This window comes from Microcaecilia unicolor, chromosome 14 (genome assembly GCF_901765095.1).
Source record: "Microcaecilia unicolor chromosome 14, aMicUni1.1, whole genome shotgun sequence".
Taxonomy (NCBI): Eukaryota; Metazoa; Chordata; class Amphibia; order Gymnophiona; family Siphonopidae; genus Microcaecilia; species Microcaecilia unicolor.
Window position 1 is genome coordinate 26299283 of NC_044044.1, and position 17094 is coordinate 26316376.

A 17094-nucleotide genomic window follows, 5' to 3' on the forward strand; every position below is an offset into this window, starting at 1 on the left:
GCTTAGTTCTGCAGAAGCTGAGTTCATGTGTGGTCCCCTGTCCTGGGCTCTGAGAATGATACTGTTCTCTCTCCTTTTGCTCTTTCTCTTCCCCTCTCCCAACCACCACCTGCTCTCTTTTGAGGATGTACAGCTACCCAGCAGCACGTGTGCCTCCACCTCCTCCCATTGCCCGAGCTGTGGTACCGTCAAAGCGCCAGCGAGTGTCGGGAAACACCTCCCGTCGAGGGAAGAGTGGTTTCAACTCTAAGAGCAGCCAAAGAGGATCCTCCTCTAAGTCTGGGAAGTGTGAGTATACATACAAATGCATGTGAGTTACACAGCAGGGAAGAACGAGGAAGTATAGACATTTGAATACTGATACAGATATTGCAGTTTTGGTCATCCTTTACATTGTCATAGCATGTTTGTGCAGAGGGCCCTTGAAATATTTCACTTCATTTCTCGTCTGATTTGTCAGTGAAAGGTGATGACCTGCAGACCATCAAAAAGGAGCTGAGCCAAATCAAGCAGAAAGTGGATTCTCTGTTGGAGAGCCTAGAGAGGATCGACAGGGAGCAGAACAAACAATTGGGTAAAAGCTCTGTCTTATGACTGCAAGTGAGGTTGCCATTCAAGTGGACAGCTAAAAGATTCAATGCTCTTCACTAGCACAGCAAGTTGCCCCTTCTCAAAAAGGATATAGCAAAACTAGAAAGGTTCAGGGAAGGGTAACAGAGATTATAAAGGAGATGAAATGTCTCCCTTATGGAGAAGTGCTAAATAGATTAGTAGTCTTAAACATGGAAAAGATAAAAAAGAAAGGGACACTCCATGAACCTAACAAGCAGCTGACTGAAAACAAATTATAGAGGGTGGGGGTTAATGTGACTTACATTTAAACTGTGGAATCAGTTGCTAGAGAGAGTACCTGGTTTAAATAAGGAGGCAGCGTTTAATGGCATGTTTGTGTGTATGCATATTTTTCCTACTGTAAATACAACCAACTGATGGCCTGGGTGACTTGTGTTCTGCTCTGTCCTTGGTTAGTCCTCAGCTGCTTCTTGTGCAGCCACCTTTTCCTCCCTCTGGCATTTAAGCAGTGGACTTAATGTTTCTCTTAAGTCCAGTGTTGTACATCACAGCCAAGCCATGTGACCAGTGTAAGGACATAAAAAGAAATGCCTGAATTTCTCATGTGTGAGCTCCAATTCTGTCCCTACAGAGATGAAGACAGATGATGAGCAATCAGGAAAGAAGGAGGAGATACATGTGAAGATGCAGTCTGAGGAGGGTGTGGACTCTGGTGAGGAGGGAGACTTGATGGATGACGACGAGGAGCAGGGTATAGAAACGGTAAGGTCATGTAGGGGAAAGTGACCACTTGAACTATTCAATATGTGTTTTGTATGTTTTTGCATACATAATCCTCTCAAAGTACTATATTCCAGAGGCAATAATTATATAAACACTTGGTTTATGTGGATCAGGTAGACAGTAGAGCCAGATTTTTTTTTATGTCCACCCACTTGGTTCAGCCTTAAGGGGTGTTCTTCCTATTGGCAGGCCAAGACCAGTTCACAACAACTGTTTTCTGCTTCAGGTTCATCTGTAGGCATGTCCTCAAGTGGTTACTTGCATTGATCTCAGCATAGTCAAATGTGGGTAAGGCTATGTGGCACAGGAAACCAGAGAAGACTTGAGATTATTTCCCTGGGAATAGTGGCTCAAAGTTGAGCATTAAGAAATTGATTTTTTGAGATCAACTCGGTACTTGTAACCCAGACTACAAGCCGCAAACTGAAAAACTTAGTCTGAATCAGCATGGCTTAACTTAAGATATAAGAAGTAGAAAGGCTCTTAATGGTAAAAAAGGAAGGCAGTGCAACAGGGATCTCTTCAGGAAGCAGGTGGCAACAGTGGGCCATTGTGTGCTGGTCTTGGCCTGTCAACAAGAGAGAATCTTATCAGTCTGAACTGCTGTGGCATAAATGGAAAAGGATATTGGGAAGAGAACCTTTGACCTAGTCAGAGTATGCGTTATAGCAGCAGGATGCATAGAATAAGCCTGTGGAAGCGCAAAAGGACTTGATCAAAATGTGAAAAACTTTTATCAGAACAAACTAAGCATCTGATGCAGTTGCACCACGTATGAGTGAGTGTACTTTAGAACACATCATCGCATTAGATGCTCTACCCATTGCATTGGCATCTTACAGGGCAAGCATGTCTTTAGGCATATGATTCCCTATTAAATAGTTAAGTGTCTGATTCTGCCCAGTCTGCTGTTCGTAGGGTTTGAGATTCCCTGTACCATTTTCAGAATGTGTGTAGGTGTACCTTGTCTGATGTGTATGGCTGCCTTTACCTGAATGTGATTGCTTACCAAGTAGTTGGTTCCTGCTCTATGCATGAGTAATTTAGTTTGACATCATTGCTGTGTGGCATCTTCGTCCAAGTGAAGGGCAGGACCATATCTCAAGTGCAAGTGTGTGCGTAGCAAGAGGAGGGAGATAAACCCCCACCCAAAAAAAAATAATGTCCATGTCCTCCTCACCTTTCATACTTGTCCCGTATATTTAATCAGTCCTAAGTAGCAGTGACAGAAATTCTGATAGTTTTCAGCATGTGGTAATAAGATGCCTGTGTGCTGGAGGTGAGGAGGGGAGTTGCCAGCCCCTTGCTGAATTCTTCTGTCATAGTTGATGCTGCTCGGGATTAGCCACCCTACAGAACAGTGGCACTGTGGCTTCAGGTTCTTATGATATGGCAGCAGTGGCCATCAGAATTGGGCACTGAAGGCGTCTATACCTAAATCTGGTAATAGAGAGGAATTAAATAGGTACGGGTAGTTTGGTCATCCTTTAAAGTACAACATTAAGGTAGTGAGTGGCAAGAGGGGGAAAATGTTCAGCAGGGGACATGGCTATGAATTTTAGTATGCATATTATTCTTTTCCTCTGGTGAGAGTGTAAAATGTTGGAAATGACTTGGCCAGAAAGAGTCCTGGTAAGATTAGATGGAAGAGCAGGCGAGAGCATATATGAAATGCTTTTAGGAATGCAGCTATTAGTAACAAACTAAACTAGTTTTAACACTTTCCTCCCCATGTCTCTCTCCCCTTCCTTTTCTCTTGCTCTCACTCTCTTCATCTGCTTCTCTCACTTGCTTTCTTGCAATCTCCCTTCTGTCCATCTGCTTCTCTTCCCTTGTCTGTGTCTTCATCTCTCCCCATGGTCTGGCTCATCTCCTACCTGCCTCTCTCACAGCCGGAGGCCAGAAAGGACGATAAGGAAGCGGAGGAAGGCGAGGACGACGGGGACAGCGCCAACGGAGAAGACGACTGTTAGGAGCTTTGTTGGAGCTTAGCGGCCCTCTCTTCCCCTCCCTTCCCAGCGCGCCCCAAGAGATCATCTGGCAACAGTCCTCCTCGCCATTCTCCTTCCCTTTCCACGTCTCGTGTGCTCGTTGCCCCACGTCAGCTAGCGCCTCTTTTCTCAGTAGTTTGTTTGCATCCATTGTAATTTTCCTTTCTTCATTTTGATACCTCTTTGAGACTTAATAAAAGGATGTATGGTTTTTAGTTTGGCTGTTTTTCTGTGCAGTTATCTTTCCAGTAACAGGGGAGTGTTGGTGGGTTCCCCAGTGCACAGCTTGGGGCACTCCCAGGGTTATACCGGAAATAGTCTGCTGAATCTGGAAAAGCTGTCTTCCCTCTGTCTCGCCATCAGGCCAGGGATGACTCCTTTTCCCATCTGGAAGTACTTGATCCAGATAAATGTTAAGTGATGTTCTTTTCTCAGAGACAGAACTGACCCTGTGACCCAGTATAGTGCTGTAGCCACTCTTATTTTGAAGGTACTGTGCAAATGACTAGTTACCCTGGCTATCCTTCGTGGGCCAGGCATTCAGTTTTGTTTTTTCTGGGTTTCCCATTTATAAGAAACCAGCAGACTTCATTTTTTCTTGATGTTCAAGTCCACAGTAAAGAAGTGCAACACCGAAGTTAATGATTTTCACTATCATGTTTTACCTTATACAAACAATTCCTGTGATGTGATCATTTCCTTGGAAGTGTCCAGTGGCCTCTGGTCTGTGTGTTAGATATCGCAGGAAGCATCACAAGTCATGATCACTTGTTTGAGTAGTCATAGCAGTAAAGCAATATCGGGTCATACTCCCCTATGTCAGCTCTGTTCCAGTCTGCATCTTCTTGGACTCCTTTGTATGGCTTCTCAAATTTTTTTTTCATATTTGAAATACACCTGATGTCCCATATTCAGTGAGTCATGCTGTATTTGAGCTTTGTTAAATGGCACAGGTGGCATTTGTTAAAATTTTATTTCTTACCAAAACCCTAAACCTAAAATTACAGTAAATCGGAACCATAAAATGTTTTGTAATGAAATCAGTCATTCACAGACTAGTGAGTCAAACATGTATAACAACTCAAAGAAAAGCTGGTCTAAATAGCCAAGTCATGACTTTCTTCCTAAACATTCCCAAGATGTAGCATTCAGATTCAGCATAAACCATTAGGTAAGTTCTGACGTATCCTCAGATAAATGTTAGAAATTGAATAGAGAATGGAGCTCTTTACTTCTACTGTTCACATAAATAAAGGTCAATAAACAAGTTGTAGGTGAGACTCTATTGGACCAACGTTTGAGAGCTGTAGTGTTTCATGATGTCCACACAGAATGATGTAAATAATGTTCCAAATTATACAAGTAAGTTCATTTACATTACGGTGGTGGTATTCAAAACTCTCTCTAAAAATTAGACAAGTTCTTTACATCTCAAGTCTTCCACTTTATTGTGCATGGTGCCTAGGAGAACAAAGTTCCAGAGCTTTCAGTGTAAAGGGTTTTCTGTGAATGTGTTGGCTGGTTGCAGTAATCCTGAAGCTTTTTTTAAAGCCTGCGCTCTGATGCTTTGTGCCTGTGTATGGGCTTTGCCCTGACTTCAGTTAGAAATTCTGTACTTCATCTTTTCTAGTCAGGGTTTTGGCCTTTTTTGACATTCTAAATTGTCTGAGGAATTCTAATTTACTGTGTCGTAACTGCAGTAGTCCTGAAGGGGGTTGATTACTTTCTAGCTCCCCCTTTAATAGGAGGGATTGTCTTATCTACCTAGGGATCTTTAGTTCCCAGGAGTACCATCTACCCTATTCCAAGATTCTGCAAGAGGAGGGAAACATACCCACACCTTTCTCCAGAACATGGTAATTTTGTATTGTATCAAGGCAACCTCCAGGAGTTGGGAAGCCCCCAACTGCTGCATCTCACGGGAGGGTGTCATGCCTACCCACAGTCCAAAGACCCATGTCTTGGTGTCTAAAATCAGATGCTTGTGGAAGACAAAATAATCAAAAAACAATTTTTGCTACAGTCCCACATAGCGTAACCACTCTACATAGTTAAGTCTGTATGCCTCTCATGAGTGAGAGACAGCAGGAGTTTGTGCCATTGTGGGAAAAACAGGTGTGAGAAATGCCTGTTTAAGGCAACTTGCAGTTGTATCAACTTCTGCAGTGCCTTTCGTTATTCAAACCCTTAAGGTTGCAAGCTTCATGGATCATCTTTGAGCAATGTCTGGGATGCCTTCATTTGCAAAGGCTGTGAATGTAGGCCCTATGGTATCCCAACAACCAGCCCACCTTGGTTGATGGTCATTAATTTCCCTTCTGTTTGAGGGTATGGACCCAGTCCTCTGGCCATGAGTATATTATGTGTATTGCTAGTTTTAACATTTTCCAGGGTGAAAAAATGGACGAGACTTGTGAAAGAACATAAGAATAGCTATAATGGGTCAGACCAATGGTCCATATAGCCCAGCATCCTGCTTCCAACAGTGGCCAATCCAGGTCACAAATACCTTGCAGAAACACAAATAGTAGCAAGATCCATGCTACCAATCCTAAGGCAAGCAGTGGCTTCCCCCATCTCAATACCAGACTATGGACTCTTCCAGGAACTTGCCCAAACCTTTTTTTAAACCCAGATAAGCTAATCGTCATTACCACATCCTCTGGCAATGAGTTCCAGAGCTTAACTGTTCTTTGAGTGAAAAAATATTTCCTCCTATTTTGTTTTTAAAAGTATTCACATGCATTTTCATTGAGTGTCCCCTGGTCTTTGTACTTTCTGAATGAGTGAAAAATGGGTTCACATTCCACACCACTCAGGATTTTGTAGACCTCAATCATATCCCCCCTCGGCCGTCTCTTTTCCAAGCTGAAGAGCCCTAACCTTTTTAGCCTTTCCTGATATGGGAGCAGTTCCATCTTTTCTGTCATTTTGGTCGCTCTTCTTTTGAACCTTGCCTAGTTCCACTGTATTATTTTTTGAGATACGGTGACCAGAATTGAACACAATACTCAAGGTGAAGTTGCACCATGTAGCAATACAGAGGCATAATATTTTTGGTCTTATTTTGCATCCCTCCTAATAATTCCTAGCATCCTGTTTGCTTTTTTGACTGCTGCTGCTCCTTTGTAAACAGTCACCTTTTTTTTGCTTTGCAACGGAATGACATCAGTGTGACACAACCTCTTATTGGCTTGGACCTTAACTTCCTAGTTAATTCTGCCTGACCTGCAGACACAACTGTAGTAAGTGAATTCAGAGTAAAGGTATCTCCTGCAACATTTTTATTTTGTTTTGCAATGGTGCAGATCTAATGCATGAGGATGCAGTTAGGTGTGTTCTTCCCTCTTTCACACCTGGCACACATTGATAAAGAGGCTGTATATCATGGTTCAATACTACCCTCTGTTGGTAATTCAGCTGTAAGCCACAGGTGCTATTATAAGACAGAAATGGAGAAGTGTGGTTCTTCTGACAGTTGTACTTGACAGATTGTGTACTGGGTGATGAGACAGCTTCTCGGAAAGCAGAGGAGGTGTGTTATTGTTGACCATGATCTGTCTGCGTGTAGGCTCCAGATGTCTTGTATCAGTGTTTCCAAGTCCAATCCTGGAGTGCCCCTTGCCAGTCAGGTTTTCAGGATATCCCATAATATGCATGAACTTGATTTGCATACACTACCTCCATTATATGCAAATATTCCTCATGCATAGTCGTGGATACCCTGAAAGCCTGACTGGCAAGGGGTACTCTTGGACCTGACTTGGGAAACACTGTCTTGTATCATCAGAAGGTCAGAGATTCTACACTATTATAGCCATGCCAACTCTGAGTGTTTATCAAAAGATTAGCCCATTGGTCCTATAAACATTTATACACAATGGAGGCTGACTTGTTGGAAGAGTTTGTTTCAACTTGGGTCCAAAAGTTTCTTGATATGCAATTGCTTAACAATAAACAACTTCCCTGTGCAGGACCTTTCATAGAGATTTTGTGTTGCCCAAGCATTCATAGAATGCTGTGTAACTCTCAGCCCCTTATGATAGATGCACCCAGGAAATAGGGATGGATTAACTTTGATGGATGTTTTAAAGCCTAAATAGATGTATGTGTCTACGCTGATGTTCCCTTGAGGCAACTGCTTTTACTGCTGGTGGATGTGCTGTACTCAAATGAGGCTAATCTTCAACTCTTTCCATGTCTATGGACATAGGGGTATCTGGTATCTAGCTTAACAGGGTACTGCTAGAAATTTTGCCAGACATCTGGTCCTTCTGCGCTTCTGTAGTCCTCTTAAATATCGTTGCATGGTTTTGCACACCTATTGAATACTTAAATACTCAAATCTCTATTAATATGGATTTGCACACCTACTGGCTAAATGGGTGTAACTTCATATATATACATTAAATCTCATGAATATTCATTGTGGGCTTCCTGAGAAGACTGGCTGGGGTGTCTCCAGGACCAGGTTTGGGAACCGCTGAACTAGAGCACAAATTCTTGATTTTGAGGCATGGGTGGTATTTCCATTTTGTGTGGCCTCTTTGGGAAGACTAGTGTAACTACAGACAGGCTCAGACTCTTCCTGTAACAGATCAAGAATCATGCAGAACAGCTGACAGCTCCAGAAATATCCTTCATGAGATGAGACTACCTGGAAGGGGCTGCATATTCTTGTACTCTTAGCCTTCTCTGCCTTGTAAGTGGGTGAAAGTTTGCATGTAACTTCTCTGTACCAGGTGTCAGTTTCTACTAATAGCTCAAATCACACAGTGCTGTGTATAAGTTGCCTGTTTTTTTTTTTTTAACTGAACATTTAATCCCTTGCACTTAATTGTATGTTATTTCTGAATGCTCATTAGTCTAAGTTGAGCAAAGACAAGAGTTTCCCTCTATGGATTCAGTTACTGGCAAGCTTCCAACATAGACACACGGTCTGCCAGCCAGTTCTTAATAAATTGTCCCTGGGGCTGGAGTCGCATGTAAACATTGTTAAAAGTATAGGCTGAAACTTCTGCTCCCAAGACAGCACATTAAGTAGCAAACTTTTGGTCTCTTGATGTGCGGTGGCTGATAGCTTTGTACTGTGTGGCTGCAAATGTGTGCATTTTGGAATTGATTTCAGAACCTTTATTTTAATAAAAAATTATGAAATCTAGAATTCAGTAAAGAAACTGAACTTTTGATTTATGTTAATGGAGTTGCTTTTTTGATGTGGAGGGTCTGACTTACCAGCAGGAAGTTATAAATACACTGTTTTATCACCCCTCCTAACACATGGCTTTGCCGTCCCTTTTCTAGTCTGTTTCAGCTAATGCCTCTATTGTTATTTCATAATGTCCATTCACTCATATGCAGCTGTGTGACCTACACCCAAGTGTTTTATGGTGCATATATAAAAGTTTTCTAAATTCTGGGTGAACTTTTCCTTTGCTTTTTCATTATGAAGATGTGTGCTTTTATGCCTCGGGTATGGATGTACAGTGGTTTGTTTGTTTTTTTGTCCGTCCCCCCCCCCCCCCCCCCCCCCCCCCCCCCCACACACACACAAGCTTTCAGTATTACCATAAACAGGACTGGCAGAGTTGTGGGCAGGACTGCACACTTTTAATCTGTCAGCTTTGGCATCTCTTAACCACAGTAATAGCTCAACATTTAACTACTTAAAGATAATTATTGGGCAATGAGTTGGTTGTCTAAGGATATGGCTTGATGGATCTTTGCCCAAACTATGTAATCCCGGCCTTCATGACCTGGGTGATTGTGACCGTAAGGTTTTAGCTGGCAAAGAAGGTTGGACTTGCTGGACCAGTAAATTATACCGGTGCAATGCTAGTGCTTGTGTTTGACACCGAGGATAGTGGAGATGAAAATGTACATGAGGAAAATCAGTTTTCTTAAACCTGTGTTTCTTCTCCCAGATCTGAAGAGAAGCTGCAGGGGTTGGACGTGGGACCATCTCCACTACTGACCAAAATGTGCTAAAAGCAACATGAGGAGAACTTTTATTCCTTTGTTACAGAACTCCAGGATACCACCTTTCTGCCCAACTTAAAAGTTTGTGGGGACCCTGCGGCCTGAGGAAATTGTTTTTATAGCTAAATTGAACCTAACTGATACGAAATGTCAGAACTCTGGTACCTGGAGGAGTTGAGCTGTGTCTGTTTTGTGACGAAGGGGACTCTTAATCACTGGTTGACAGCCTGCACAGTGCAAATAGATTTATGCAGTAAAGCAGTAGCAGCTAATGTCTTTGTTTTTAGATTATTTGGTTTACAGTTAAATAAAACCATTGTGTTCCCCTTTGATCAGTTTGCTTAGTTATTTCCCTGAGGAGAGTATCTGGGTTTATACAGTTTCAGAAAGACTATATATATTTTTTTTTTACTGTTGGGGGGGGGGGGGGGGGGGAACTTGAATATATTGAAGGGGAGTGGTCAGTGCTGATAGTACATTTGAGGAATGGATGCAGATAAATAAAACAAGAAGAAAAAGATGTACCAGAATGTGAGATCAGAAAAGATTCATGCCAAAAAAAGGTTTAGAAACAAAGCTATACTTAGGATTGAAGGGGTTAGTATGTTAAGACAAAAAGAAGAACCAATAGAGTGGATGGAGTCAGTTCAGCAGGCATAAATTTGAAAGGGACACCAAGAGGTGTATTTTCAAAGCACTTAGACTTACAAAGTTCCATAGTAACCTATGGAACAAGTCAAAAGTGCTTTGAAAATGAGTTCCCAAGTCCATGTACATGCAAGATCCTGGTTTAGCAGGGTACACAGGAGTCAACTTTTCAAAATGAGTGGGGTTAGGGGGGTTGCTAAATACAAATTATCCTTCCAAAGACAATGAAAAGAGCTTGTTCAATATTGTGGGTGCTCGACACTCATTGATCTGCCACCTGTGGTGGAATATAATGTTGGTCAGCTGAAACCAGCCAACATCAGCGTTAAGACTTCAAATTTATAAGTCAAGTTTTTCAAACTACTCGGTAGAAGGGGTCATGGGTCGGGGTTTTCATAGGTGGAACATGTACCTCTGTGATGACAAGAGAGGAGAGCTCTGTTACTGGAGGTTTGCAGAAGATTAGTGCTCAGGAGGCTGGTGTCTTATAGGCAACCATCTCATTACTAACTTCTTCGTGTTACTAGGTCTAGCAATAAACTTCTTGCAAGTTAACTGATCCAGCCACAGATAAGTGTGAGTTGGGATTATTCCACTCTTAATCTAGAGATTGGTGATATGGATATTCATGCTGGTAGTACCAGATCCCAAACAGGGATTTACTTAGGTATGACCCAAGGATTGGCTTGGTGTATTATAACAGATGGAACACATACATTAATCATCCTGAATTGCCTGGCTACTTTCTTACCAGATTGCAACAGAACTTTATAATTTAGACGTAGAGGGCTTACAGGATGAGCACAGACGGCATTACAAACTGTCCCTTTGGAGCATGACTACAGAAAAGTAGAAACTTCCCTAAAGGATAGACACAGGGACATAGAGCCTATCCCTTTGAGGATTGGAGATCTTGGGGGATAAGCATGAGGATTAAAAGTTTTGTTATTTTCCATCCACTGCTTCTGGTAGCCAGTTTTAACTGTCCAGGTGTCAACGAGATGCCCCCTCTGTCCTGACTTTATGCCAGCTGCTGAGACTCTGGGAGGGATGAAATCCCACATATCTTAAGTCATCATCATACTGCAACCAGAGTCCTGCAGTGGGGAAAAAAGCAAATAGGTCTATTACCTGAAGCTGCCTTTAATGCTGAATTTAATTAGCAAAATATTAAGGAATTTTGGAGAAAGATGAGCAGCTGAACTCCAAATCTTTTGTGTATTTAACAGTGGCTCATGTGTGGAAGCCAATCAAGGAATGTGGTTCTCAACCTGTCCTTGGCCCATCCACCCAGTCTGGTTTTTAAGATATGCATGAGATAATTTGCACACAATGGAAGCAGAATATGCAAATTTATCTTGTGTATATTCATTGTGCATTGATAGAAAGTCTGACTGGCTGGCTGTGTCCCAGCATCTGGGTTGAGAAACACTTAGCTAGACAAAGAAATACAAAAGTGAACCTTTATGGGGTACTTCTCAGTATCTTGGCACAAAAAAGTACAGTATGCAGTGCCTAATTTTCAAACCCACTCCATGTATAGAACAATGAATCACAACCCAGTCCTTAGGGCACGCCCAGCCAGTCTAGTTTTCAGGGTATGCAAAATGAATTAATATGTATGAAAGAGATTTGCATGCCAAGAAGACAAAGCATGTGAACCTAACTGGCTGGATGTGCCCCGAGGACTGGGTTGAGAAGCACTGGCATAGAAGACTGAGCTACTTAGGACAAAAACCAAAGTGCTTACATTTGTAAATGTGCCATGTTTTGACTGCTGTTTATTGAGAGGGTGGCTACTAAAATGCCTGGTGGTATTTTTACAGATTTCATAGACAAGAGACGCTGCTTTGATTTTCCCCGTCCGACTTTGTTCTGAGCATAACCTAGCGCTATAGCACCAATATATAGACATACACATTGCCTTTTCAATTGGATAGAACTAGGCATCAGCTCATGGTGAGAAGACTCCTGACGCAGGCCAGTACGGCCGAAACACAGCTGTGTCGAGTCCCTTTCTCCCTGCCATTGTTTGGCTAATAAAATATACTTTTTATTTTTATATTTCAAGTGTCGTCTTTTTTATGGTATTTTTTTATATACAAAAATTTAAAAAAAAATTTTTTTTTTTAGTTTTTTAGCTCAATTTTTTTGTTTTGGTTTTTGTTGGTCATCTTCACTGTTTTGTTTTTTTGTTGATTTTTATAAAGTATAGCAGGCCCCCGCTATCATTTTAGTCGCCCTTCGCTGCACCTTTTCCAATTCCATTATGTCTTTCTTGAGATGCGGCGACCAGAATTGAACACAATACTCAATGTGTAAATCTCAACATTGTAAGGGCCCTGAAGTGAGGTAAGAAGTGGCATCAGAGTCATCTGCCAGCAGCAGCTCTCCACGTACAGAAGCACATGGCATGCAGTAAATACAGATTTCTGGTCACAGCAGGAAGAACAGAATTTTGAGCTGTCCAGTACCAAGTTTCTGATTTCTGCAATTCCCCATGAGAAAACAGTTTATCATCAAGGTATCTCCACCCTACCCCAAGCAAGATGGACGATGATAAAGCAAATTATTTTAGTCAAATTCCTTTATCCTGATATTTCATGTGCATGTACAATTGTTCCCTGCCAAGAATAGTAGATTAAATAAATAAATATCCACCAATTGGTTATACCCGGAGACAAAAGCGGTAAAAGTTCACGTGAAAATTGGGAAACTGATGAAACTTGCATGTACGGGTTTCTTTAAAAACTTTTTAATTTTTATAAAATAAAACTTTTTCAATTTGTTACACTCTACAGTAAAATAGTTCAAAACAGGTCACGTAATTCTTCAAAGGAGAACATTTTGGCACACCTTCAGTATCCCTGCCTGTGCCGGTCTGCAGCATTTTGACCATCTGGGGCACAGAAATATTTTAGAGAAAATTTCAAAGTAATCCATAGTCACTTATGGTGAGAAGTTTTCATATGGTGCACAATCCTCCGGGGATTCTGTATAGCGCGCCTAGAGACCTGCGCCAAAATCCAAGCATATTCTATAACAATGCACATAACTTAATTGGCTTAACAAGCTTATCAGCATTGATAACAGCTCTTAACAATCAATAATGAGCATTAATTGGTAATAATTAGAATTTACATGCACAACTCACTAAGCATATTCTATAATAAACTACGACTAAATTCTAAAGTGCGCAGGCAAAAAGGGGCATGGTTATAGGTGTCTCGCTGCACCCTACGCCTGGAATAAACTTCCTGAGCCCCTACGTCTTGCCCCATCCTTGGCCACCTTTAAATCTAGACTGAAAGCCCACCTCTTTAACATTGCTTTTGACTCGTAACCACTTGTAACCACTCGCCTCCACCTACCCTCCTCTCTTCCTTCCCGTTCACATTAATTGATTTGATTTGCTTACTTTATTTTTTGTCTATTAGATTGTAAGCTCATTGAGCAGGGACTGTCTTCTATGTTTGTGCAGCGCTGCATACGCCTTGTAGCGCTATAGAAATGCTAAATAGTAGTAGGGAAGTGGGTGTTTTGTGGGTGTTCCAAAATTTACATGCGTAATTATAGAATATATTGCCCAGTGCGCATAATCTATGTGCCGGTATGTACGCCACATTTTCAATGGTGTAAATGGAGGCACGTAGTTTTAGGCGCTGAGATATCAAATAAGTATATTCTATATATATAGAGAGAGAGAGAGAATACGCTTATTCGGCATTGATTTCCACGCCAATTGTTTTAGGTGCCATATATAGAATCTCCCCCAATAAATCCTGATCTCTAAACACTTGCAACTCCTGGAGAAGAAAAAATCCTATACAAATAAATAAGATACATTTTTGCAAAATTTTAAAAACATATTTTTTTCGAGAGTCATTTGAAAATAATGTTTAAAATAAAAACAAAGGAGAAAGAAGGAAAAAGAAGGGAGAAAGAAAGGAGGAAAAAAGAAAAAAAATTTAGATTTTTTTATTTTATTAAATGTATGATTATAGCCTGAGAAATTTGTACGAATGTTATTAATAGATTGTCTTTTGCTGTGCTTTCCTATCATAAATGGATTTCAGAGTATGTTTATCCACCGTTTTTAATGTTATATTATATTGTAAACCGTTCTGATTTACTTTTGTAATAAGCGACGGTCTAGTAAATGAATAAACAATAAAGTAAAAACTTGTATAAAATTAAATTTGGGGTCAGTTTTCAAAGGATTTAAGTGCTTAAGGGGTCCTTTTACTAAGCTATGGTAAAAATAGGCCTTAGCTTCGAAACTCCTGCTTAGCTAGGGAAGGCGGGGAGGGAGGGTGAGGGGTAGGGATGGGGGGGGGGAGGGAGGGGGGGATGGGGAACATCTGGTTTTGCACTTTGTAGTTCACTGGGTGCAGTGTTGGTATATTAGTTTGGGCGGATGGCGAGTTTTGACTGTTTTGTGTTATGGTTACATAGTGAAATGTTTAAAGTTCTGTACCACAGATTGGCGCATAAAAGAAACTGGCAGAAACTTATTTTTGTATGGGAACAGCTTAAGTAACTGCGGGGGGGGAAAGTAGTCGTACGCTATCCGTAAGTAGTTACGGGTACAGGTGCACAGTGCACAAGTAATGAGGGTTCGCACAGAGGAAGAGTGTATAGGCAGGGGGCTATCAGACACAAGGCCCTTTTGCCTTTTGCGATGTATTCTTTTGACTGTATTGGTTCTGGTGTCACAGGTCTTATTATGTAATAGCCATTTCCTTTTGTGTATAATGTTATATAAACCTCAATAAACAAATTTGAACATAAAAATAGGCCTTAGCGAGCCCTTTCCTGCATGCTAAAATGCCATTTTTAGGGGTCCGGTGTAGACGCGTGTATTGGACGCGCGCAGGTCCATTTTTCAGCGCACCTACAAAAAAAAGGCCTTTTTTTTTGCCAAAAATGGACGTGCGGCAAAATTAAAATCAGTAGGCATCCATTTTGGACATGAGACCTTAGCGCCACCCATTAACAGTAAGGTCTCACGCATGAATTGGGCAGGAATCGTCAGCACGCGTGCACTGCCGTTTACCGCCCGGCGAGTGTCACGCGTTAGAAGATCAAAACAATTTTCTGCCGCGCGTTTTGGATGCGCGTAGAAATTAGAATTACCGCCGGGGGTACGCGGTAGCTGGGCTGTAGTTCGAATTTGACGTAGGTTGTACGTGCGTAGGCATCTACACGTCTTACTAAAAGGGTCCCTTACTGCAGTAAAAAAAAACCCAATTCTCTATTTCTTTTCAATTAATTGCCATGTGCTGATGTTACTCACAACACTGAATAGGCAAAAACTTCAGCAAAATTTGGCCTGACGATAGTCTCATTTGGGCATGCACTGCACACGCCTAGAGCTTAGTAAAAGAGCCTTTACCACTACCAATTGTGTGGACATTATCCATTAGCCCAGGACCGCTGCAGTAAAAGGGGGCCTAGGCATGTGGGAAATCCCTGCACTGATGCCACCACAGGCCCCCTATTACCAGAGCTTGGTGAAAGGGGCCTTAAAGACATCCTAGGCTTGGCCATGAAGTCTAGGCGGCAGTATTCACCTATTAGGCAGAAAACGTATCAATTAAAATGACACCACACACATTGCAGATACAAAGTCAAATGGTTATCATATCCATTTAATTGTATCTGTGGATTTTAGTAACACCACTGCTGAAAATCTGCATAAAGTTAAACAGATAAGATATATCCATTTATTTTTATGTTGTTTTCATCAGATTGAAAACTGACCTCCATGTATAACTTGGAATTCAGGAGAATATGGGTGAAACAATGAAACTTCATAGCAGTAGGAAAGACAAGGTAAAACTGGATAACTCCTAGCATCTCTACTGTTATATAGGGAACATGGACAGACTGGAATTATCATCTACATCAATTTTCATCAGATCTGGTTTAAGTTTGCTTGTGGTGCCGGGATATAACTTTCCTCAGAGCTTTTTTCACTTCCTGGTTCCTCAAGCTGTAAATGATGGGGTTGAACAGTGGTGTTACCATTGAATAGAAGATAGACACTAATTTGTCCCAGTGAAATGTTGTCCTTGCTGTAGGGCGGACGTACATAAAAATTGCTGTCCCGTAGTAGATGCTCACAACAGTGAGGTGGGAGGTACAGGTAGAAAATGTCTTTTGGCGCCCGAATGGGGATTGGATCTGTAGGACAGCGGAGATGATATGAACATAAGATATCATGGTGAAGAAGAAGCAGCCAAGTATTATGGTCCATGAAAATATGAAAAATGTGATTTCTACAATGGAGGTGTCTGTACAGGAAAGGTTTACCACTGGGGCAAAGTCACAGAAGAAATGGTCAATTTTCTGAGGGCCACAGAAGTATAGGGTAGAGATCCAGATAGCTGGCATCACTGGAGCAAAAAGTCCTGCAGTCCAGGCAAAACTTGCCAGATAGCCACAGACCGCATTGCTCATAATAGTCATGTAATGAAATGGGTGGCAAATGGCTAGATAGCGATCATATGACATCACAGCCAATAAAAAGTTGATGGCCGCTCCAAAAGCAAAGATGCAGTAAAATTGAATGATGCAGCTCTGGACTGAGATGAATTTGTTCCCTGTTAGCACACCAGCCATCATTTTGGGGATTAAGGCAGTGGTGTAGCACATCTCCATGAAGGAAAAGTTGGAGATAAAGAAGTACATGGGCTTGTGCAGGCTTGGCTCTGCCCTTACTGTGCTGATAATGATCACATTGGCTGACACAGTGAAGATGAAAATGCCCAGAAAAAGGATGAAGAGGACAATCTGCAGCTGGGGGATGTCAGTGAACCCCACCAGAATGAATTCAGTGACTGTGGAATCATTCCCCTGTTTCATTGCCTTATGGATCAGATCTGGAAAGAAGAAAAAGATATGGGAACACATTAGGATACACTCTATAGCAAGGACTAGCAACAAAAACTTAATAGGTTGAGCTATGAATCTATAGATAGTAACATAGTAAATGACGGCAGATAAAGACCTGAACGGTCCATCCAGTCTGCCCAACAAGATAAACTCATTTTACATGGTATGTGATACTTTGTATGTATACCCGAGTTTTTTTTTTATTTATTTGTCACATTTGTAT

At 41.5% G+C, this 17094-nt stretch overlaps 2 protein-coding genes across 16 annotated transcripts in view; one reads left to right on the forward strand and one right to left on the reverse strand.

Moving 5' to 3' along the window:
- LOC115456963 (heterogeneous nuclear ribonucleoprotein C-like) overlaps positions 1-9658 on the forward strand; it is a 32014-nt gene extending 22356 nt beyond the window's left edge. For 13 of the 15 annotated variants that reach the window (XM_030186362.1, XM_030186367.1, XM_030186360.1 and 10 more), the window contains 4 exons: positions 125-288; positions 461-574; positions 1205-1335; positions 3249-3562. In XM_030186362.1, the coding sequence (XP_030042222.1) occupies positions 125-288; positions 461-574; positions 1205-1335; positions 3249-3329 (490 nt within the window). In that variant the 3' untranslated portion in view covers positions 3330-3562. Of the gene's footprint in view, positions 1-124; positions 289-460; positions 575-1204; positions 1336-3248; positions 3563-9271 lie in introns of those variants that run through there. The other 2 variants (XM_030186359.1, XM_030186358.1) reach the window with 2 other exon arrangements.
- Positions 9659-15902: 6244 nt separating this feature from the next.
- On the reverse strand, positions 15903-16841 carry LOC115457225 (olfactory receptor 6F1-like). Its single transcript, XM_030186651.1, has one exon. It carries the CDS (start codon positions 16839-16841, stop codon positions 15903-15905), a length of 939 nt encoding a protein of 312 aa, XP_030042511.1.
- Between the last annotated feature and the right edge of the window lie 253 nt (positions 16842-17094).

Bases quoted from the DNA above. Each gene is read 5' to 3' on its own strand.
- LOC115457225 (XM_030186651.1), bottom strand. From the start codon at position 16,841: ATGAAACAGGGGAATGATTCCACAGTCACTGAATTCATTCTGGTGGGG.